Source organism: Sinocyclocheilus rhinocerous, unplaced genomic scaffold (genome assembly GCF_001515625.1).
Source record: "Sinocyclocheilus rhinocerous isolate Xijiao unplaced genomic scaffold, SAMN03320098_v1.1 scaffold907, whole genome shotgun sequence".
Taxonomy (NCBI): Eukaryota; Metazoa; Chordata; class Actinopteri; order Cypriniformes; family Cyprinidae; genus Sinocyclocheilus; species Sinocyclocheilus rhinocerous.
The window spans coordinates 111,415-119,573 of record NW_015662569.1 but is presented as its reverse complement, the minus strand read 5'-3'; the positions used below and the strand labels follow the sequence as shown (position 1 = coordinate 119,573).

The window sequence follows — 8,159 nt, the reverse complement described above, 5'->3', positions numbered from 1 at the left end:
AGTACTGGAGTTCACTTGAACCGTCCCCCAGACCACCCCTTTTAAGCGGACTCGGGTACGGTTCGCGGGTGCACACCCAAGTTCGGAAGACCGCATTCACATCATCCAAACGTACCGAACTCTGACGTCAATCGAACCCGGGAGCACACCAAAAGTGCTAGTGTGAAAGCACCCTTAAACTCATTTGACAGTAAGCAATTTTAATTGAAGACATTTTAATGAAACCAGAATCGGAACCGGAATTGGACATTCTTACAATTCCCTAATTTTAAGAGAATAATGACTTAATGAATTTTAATTTTCAGTTTGTTTCTCACACAAAATTATCAGATTTGCTAGAATATAATACACATATGGACATACAGCATATAGCAAGTCATATGGACTGTTTTATGGTGCATTTACACATTTTTTTGGTTCTTTCAGAAGCTTTACAGACATGGTCACTATGAACAGTCATTGAACAGGATTGACCTGTGTGAAGATTCTTCAAAAATTCTCCTTTGATCCACTGAACCAACAATATACAGGTTTGTATTGGCATGAGGTTGAGTCCACATACACAATGACAGAAATGCAATTTTCTGTAAACTATTCCTTCAAACAACTGCTTATGAATCACATGTAAGGTGACTAACCTTTTGGATTGTCGTCTTTACTCTCACTCTGCACAGTTGTGATCACTTTAAGAAAAGGTCGCTCAATGTTAGGGAGGCTGTAGGGATCCATTGGACTGGGAGGAGGTACTGGAATACCTGGAGGTGGGTACATCGGCCATCCCGGAGGCATATATGGAACATAATTGCCATATGGATCGTAACTTCCTGGTGGGTAGTCAGGTGGCATTACCCCACGTGGGGGTGGCCCAGGGTATGGGGGCATGGGATGTGCCGGGAGGCTGGGTCTGGAGGGATACGTCTGTGTCCCAGGACCCACAGTGGGTGTGGTAGGCCAGCCGCTTTCTGCAATGCCAGGTTTAGCCTCTTTCTTGTTCTGACTATGTGAGCATGGAGATCTTTGTTCTGGGGAAACTGGCTTTTTCTTGCTGCGACGTGAAGTGTGATCCAAACTGCCACTTCGGCTTTGACTTCTTCTGCTTCTACTTCGACTGCTACTCCGACTGCGACTGAAGCTTCTGCTGCTACTGCTGCTGTAGCTCCTACTACGGCTCCGGTGCTTTCTATCCGACTGCCTACGAGTCAGAGTCTTCGCAGGGGTGTTACCGTGCAGACGCTCTTGCGTCCTAGCGGCCATTTTGCTTATCTCAGCCATGCCCAGGTCCAGGCCAATTGTTTTTAGCAAATCTTGTATCTTCTCATATTCCTCTACCTCCTTCCTCACCTTTACATCCTGTGGCCCAATTCCAGGTGGGAAGTCGCCAGGTTCTTCCTTGGCATGTACCTCAGGTGTGGCCGAGGAACGATGCCTGTCTGCCTGCCTACTGTCTCTCTGCGAATGGCTCATCCCAGGTTCTCCAGTATGGCCAAAAGTGTAAGGTTCTCTTCTCTGAATATCACAAGACTGTGGGTAACTTGTGTCTGGAAAGTTGGAATTTGCTGGTTTCACCTCACTGCCCTCTTCCTCTTCATCCCCATAGAGGAATTTCTCCTCATCTTCAATATCTGGATTACTCTTTTTTACATTCTGTGGTTGGGCGACCTCTGCTATCATTCCAAGGAACTCTGTGAGGTCTGATTTCTCCTGTCTTCCCTTCTCTTGAGGGAGCAGCAAGTCACTTCCACCCTCTCTGGCTGACTGGATCTTACCAATCAGCTCTTCGAGAACACTACCATCAGAGCTTTTTCCCAGCATGGATGCGAACAAGTCTGGATCCATGGTTTTGGAAAGTGCACAGAGAAGCTGTTCTGCCTCATGTGAAAGACCACCATCTGGATTTCCTCGAGGGGAATCACTATTCTGAAATACATTGGTTAAATATGCTTTAGGCACACTAGCATCATCATTCTTTACTTTCTAAAAATAAAACCAACTAAATATCAGCCAAAGCAGTGGTCACATTAGACTTTGAAGAGGCAAAATAAGTATGTTGCAAGGGTATGAATGGAAGTCAATGGAATGAAAAGTGTAGTGTGGCCACCCTTTAAAGGGATAGTTCACCCAAAAATGAAAATTTCCCAATGATTTACTCACCCTCAAGCTATCCTAGATATAAATGAGTTTCTTAAATGAAGTGAAGCAATGCGTTTTTATAAGAAAAACATTTCATATTTTCAACTTTATAAACTCTAATCTCTAGCTTCTGCTAACTGTTGTACGTGTGTACACGAGAGAGTGGCGTTCCAGTGGATGACGTAGGCAAACGCGGAAGTGACAAACACGGAAACACAGAGGAGAGAGCATAACAAAACACCGGTCACAAATTAGAAGTACAAAACGAGGATCTGCAAAGAAAAATGTCAGAGGATTTCTTACAGAGGAGACTGGTTTTCCAAAACAAAACTTGGTTCTCAAGAGTAGCATTTTCTCACTGGAGCTTACGCTACAGCTTGGAAGAGCCAGGACATTTTTTAATATAACTCAGATTGTATTTGTCTGAAAGAATAAAGTCATACAAACCTAGGATGGCTTGAGGGTGAGTAAATCATGGGGTAATTTTCATTTTTGGGTGAACTATCCCTTTAAATCTGTAAGCCAACTAAAGACCAAGACCATACTCTACACAAGAATGTGAAATCTCAAATTTGTGCACTGTTACATACAGAAAAGCATGAAAGCACAAATAAAAATGCAATGCACACTTGCTATGACATATATTAGCATAAACTCTTTCAGGTCAACTACAGACATTTGAAGGTAACTACTGCCACCTTGAATGTCAAAAAGACATGCATCACAAAATATCAGCACCATATCGGTTATCAAACAATATTTAATTGTACATAATCATTTTTAATTTTAACATAGGTTACATTTGTCATCATCTAATGCTTATTTTAAGTTAATAGTAAAAATACTCTGAACAATTAAATCTTTTTATATATAACTTTGTTATAATGATGTGAAGCTCAAAATCACTTTTAGCCAGTGTTGGGGGTAACGCCCTACAATTAACAAGAGTCAGCTTACTTTTCAGATTACTTTACATTTAATTTTAGAAGAAAATATAAAGAGTTACTTTTTCAAGTTAGTAATGCAAGTTACTTTGTTTTCCCATTTATTCACTGACAGCTCTACTGTCCCCATGTTGAAAGAGATATTGGGAGTGAGGTGAAGATTTGTTATTACAAATAAGCCCAGCTCAGGTGACAAAAAGTAACGCAAGTAACTGCATTATTTTCCATAAAAAGTAACTAACACAATTAGTTACTTTTTATGCAGTAACTCACTATAGTAATGCTTTTAAAATTAGTTTTAAAAGTAACTTTCCCCAACACTGCTTGCAGCATTTAAAATTTTTGCTTTTAGTTTTCAGTGTTTTATTTATTTATTTTTATTTATTCTAAAATGTATTATCGGCCATAACATGTAGCCTAAATAATAACTATCATCAGAAATTTTAATATCAGTCCATCCCTAATACTGAGGATTGCAAAGCATGCGTGTCTAATTTGCTTGTGTGAAGTATTTCTGGCTTGAGTGAAGAATAAATATGAACAGCTTTTGACTTGCATTTTGAATGTCAAAATTACCCAAGACATAATGAGAGGTGGTTACCTGCACTAGCATGGGAGAATCCGTCTCAGAGGAATCCATTCTTTTCTTCAAAATTGACTTTGCAGGCTGTACAAGCATATCCTGAATTTCTTTACGTCGTCTGGCCTTCTCCAGCTCAGTAAAGTCCTCCTCCTGGTTCCTAAAATTACCTGATTTGACTCTCCTGTTGATGCTGCTTTGGCGACTCCTACCGGAGGCGTTGCTGCTACTGCTACCACTACGACTGGCGCTGCGGCTCCAGCTCCTAGCGCGACTCCTTCCTCTGCTTCTCCCCCTGCTACGGCTCCTTTTACGACTGTGGCTACGTGGCCGACTCTTGCTCCGTGCCCTGCTCCTTGCCCTACTCTGTCTGCGACTACGGCTTCCGCTTCTGCTTCGACTTCTACTGTAGCTCCTCCCTCGGGTTCTGCTCTTGCTACGCGCTCGGCTCTTCGCTCGTTCGGGACTCCTGCCACGACTGTAGCTGTGACTCCTGCTCCGGCTACGCGGGCGACTTTTGCTGCGCCCGTAGCCAGGACTGCGACTCTGCGCCCTGCTCCTGCCACGACTAACACTGCGCCTCCTCGAACCTCTATCGCTGTGTCCATCATAGTTTGATCTCCGTGGAGAGTAACAGGGCTTATGTGATTCTCCAGCAGCATAATCTCTGTCAACAGAAATAATCACATCATAAACTGCAACTGAAGGACAAGGACATATCTAGTGAGTCTATGGGGTCAAGCAAAAATATTTCCATAATTACACATGATAGCTTCAAGCACTGTCGTATTAAATTATGTAAAAAACACTTATCCCGAAGGGTGTCTTACGCTCCATCAGAGAATATTGATTTTGAACAGGATGAAGAGGAAAAATGCAAGTTTGAGCAAGTGTCTCTCCATTATGAAAGCAAAAGTTTAGAATATGTTCACCGTTTCAAATCAGGCATCAAAAGATTGGCAGGTCTAGTTGTTTCTCAAATCAGTTTGATGAAATTCAAAAAATTGTCTTACACCCTCAAATCTTGGGCATTTCTATCCATCAAACACTCTCTAGTATGAAAACACATTCAAGTATAACATGCATCAAAAAAAAAAAAACACGACTTGTCTTGCATCAAAAACTACTCAATTTCTATGACCCAATCCCGATGGTGACCCCCACTACCTAGAGAGTAGGGTGAAATATGAGATAAAATTTAATTGCTAATGATAATTTAACGAAAAAAAAAAAGACTTTTATCAATCAACAGAGTGGTCACACTTATCAGCATCAGCCTCATTCTCAAAATGGGCAAATAAAAGCTGGAATACACTACACAACTTTTGCCAAGATTTTTATTTTTAACTTGCAGTCTGCAGATTTTGGCCAGTCAGAGTTGACAGATTTCACAGAAAACCACATACTGTATGATGGACACAAACTCCAAATGTTTTACCTTCAGACAATGATTCCACCCATTCGGAGGATATCAAACATATTTGATATTTTGAGACTATTTCAGCCTGACCTTCTTTTCTCTGTAAATTAAGGGTGCACACTATTGCTGAAAAAAAAAAACAATCACTACTCAGCAGTCAAGATGTCCGTATGCACAAAGGCACAGATCCCTAAACAAGACCATATCTGCAGATGAAACGTTTTGTTGTAGAAGCACTTTTTAAATTTGAATTAGCACCTCATGACTACACCACATTATGTACGAGAAGCTGCAAAAGACACAGGCGCAAGTGGAATGTAAAAAACACGGTGACATTAATTTTTAAGTAAATATAATGGGCGATATATTGCGTCACCAAAAATGATTGAGGTCATGTACATATATTGTGCGATAAGTCGATATATTGATTATTGCGACAGGCCTATTCAGAACACATTGTTTTCATTTATCATGCATCTCCTAGAAACAAGGCGCATGTAACTGCATGTTTGGTGTGTTCAGAACAACTTGAAAATCTGGTAGTGATCCTCAGTCATTTAATGTTTTGATGCCCAGTTTTTCTCAACCAGTTCAGCAAGTAAATCTGTTTAGATTTTACAATGTCACAGTGTATTCCAATAAAGTGCCCCTATTATGCCATTTTTAAGGTTCCTAATGTTGTTTTGGGAGTCTCTTACAATAGGATTACATGCAAGCAAGGTCAAAAAATGCTTTTGTTTTCTCAAAATATGTATTTAATATCACCTCACTTTCCAACGATTCGCTCGAAGCAGTTCTAAGATTCACTCTCTATAAACCCCTCCTTTCCATGAGCCTACTCTGCTCTGATTGGTCAGATGGCCCAGTCTGTTGTGATTGGTCTACCACATACAGCGTGTGTCGGAAACGATACGCCTATTGCCATAGTTCCACATTTTGAACGCTCGATAGAAAATATAAACATCTATTATTTATCATACTTTCAGGTGGTGATTCAGTGGAGCAGCTGGTCTAAATAAACTGGGTACCGAGTCATCTTTCAAGAGCAAGCGTTTGTGAAACCCGCGTTAAACTCCCCGAGATTAGAAAAGCAGTCGTCAGCAAAATGACGGGAACACAAAAAAAGATTGGGGTTGTACTGCTGTGGTACAGTGGGGAAAAAATCATTTTAACCACTGATTCTTTGCGGCCTCATCTTTCGGAAGTTAAAATAAAACGAATTTACTTTCACAGCGTAGGACACAGAGTCTTATCGACATGACGTTTACTACTCGAACAAGCAACAGTGTTTGAGGGCAGGTCAAGTTGTTCGTGGCCTGACAACGTAGAGCATAGGTGGGCATTATGCAAATGTGTTACTGCGTGACGTGTAGCCGTCATGGAAGTTGGATTCGAATTATTGACGACTCGATTAGGCTGTTCAGAGACGATTTTTTATTTTGGGAGACAATTTTATTTATCGCGCATTTTCGGCTTTACAACTTTGCTGAATGTTTACATTCACATACAGCTACATTACACACTGCATGAAAGGCAATATTCAAAATGGCATAATAGGGGCACTTTAAGAGTCAAGATATTGTTATAACACTAGGTTGCATCTCTTACCGGACAAAGGGAGCTTCAGTCCCTGTGTAGCCTGGTGGATGGGTCAGCTCATTGCCCACAGTTATGACCAGACTGTGATCACTGGGGAGTCCACCACGAGGAGGCGATGGGGTGTATCTCTGTTAAAAAAATGGGTACATAAACTAATTCATACATGGAATAAAACAAACTTTTAAAAAAAACTTACACTTAACTGCACATAATTATTAAATAAGTGGTAAGCTCTGCACAACTTTTTTACATTTTCACCATGGTTTAATACCATATAGATACAAAATGGCGTTTACATGGTACTTCGAGGCACTTCAAAGAATATCATGGTAAAATGTCACTAAAATCATGGAACCAAGGTATTTATTATTAAAGTACATAACACTGCAACAAGTAATGGAATGAGAAGGTAATACCACAGTGCTTTAATACCATTTTCACATGCTAATCCATAGCATAATACAGTATTACCGTAATATACGTCCGAAAAGACATAGTAGGACCACTTCCACTTTTCAATTAGCGTGTAACGTTACCATGGTAGATTATTGCAGTGCTGCATGTAACGTTAGCGGTGTAATGCAGTGTTGTGTTTACTTCATACCCCGAAGCCTCGCTGAGGTCTCCCTCCTCTGCATTCACCAGGTGGTGAATATCTCCTCCGCGGTGACGGCCGGCGGTACGGATCCGGGGGACGGCCTGGTCCAGGACGGGGCCCGAAACCACGCGACGGCGGAGGTTGATAGCCGCCTCTGTGCGACCTAGACCCGCGATACATTACGACGCTTAGCCGCTGTTTCTGCGTCGATGTGGAGTCCTTATTATCCTGGGTGCAGGATAGCGATGATCCCTGCAACAGGTAAATGCGAATCCAAAAAAGTCAATATGTACGAGAGCGTATTCATCACACAAACACACACACACAAACACAAACACAAACGACTCCGTCTGACGTCGCTTCCTGTGGCCGGCCGCATTCACCGGACCTGACGTCACCAGCCAATCGAACGCAGCGAAATTGCACCGTTTTGTTTATCGGGTCTCCTAAACACAAAAAGAAATAGAAAGCACTATTTATATGCTAAACATTGAATATAACTAAGTTTAGGAATTGTAAATGCTGTCATTTTGATCATTTACACCCACTGTAACGTTACACTAAGATGATTTGAATATGATTTTGGTGTGGAAGATCTCGACTGTCCTGCAAAAAGCCCAGACAGGAACTCCATGGACACATTCAGGATCAATTGAAACACCAACTGTGAGCCCAGCTCCTTTACCCAACGTAGCAGATGCAACAAAGGTGCCCTGGAAAGTAGTTTCATGCAGACTCAACCCTAGGGTGGCGCAGTGTTTAATGGTCGCAAGCAGGAAGAAAGAAAGAAAAAAGTAACTTATAAGATTTGTCTCCTCCCGTTGACATGCCGACATAGTTAAGACCACTAACTGTAAAGCAAAACATGTTTATATATATACATACATA

General features: G+C 41.4%; 1 protein-coding gene across 2 annotated transcripts in view; it reads right to left on the bottom strand.

Moving 5' to 3' along the window:
• LOC107728066 (zinc finger protein 318-like) overlaps nucleotides 1-7,655 on the bottom strand; it is a 25,724-nt gene extending 18,069 nt beyond the window's left edge. For both annotated transcript variants that reach the window (XR_001638429.1, XM_016538127.1), the window contains exons 1-4: nucleotides 7,278-7,655; nucleotides 6,683-6,801; nucleotides 3,676-4,321; nucleotides 639-1,917 (exon numbers count right to left, since the gene is read on the bottom strand). Coding sequence is in view for 1 of the 2 variants with exons in the window: in XM_016538127.1 (XP_016393613.1) it covers nucleotides 639-1,917; nucleotides 3,676-4,321; nucleotides 6,683-6,801; nucleotides 7,278-7,451 (2,218 nt within the window). In the remaining variant the exon portion in view is untranslated. The remainder of the gene's footprint in view (nucleotides 1-638; nucleotides 1,918-3,675; nucleotides 4,322-6,682; nucleotides 6,802-7,277) is intronic.
• Nucleotides 7,656-8,159: the final 504 nt, after the last annotated feature.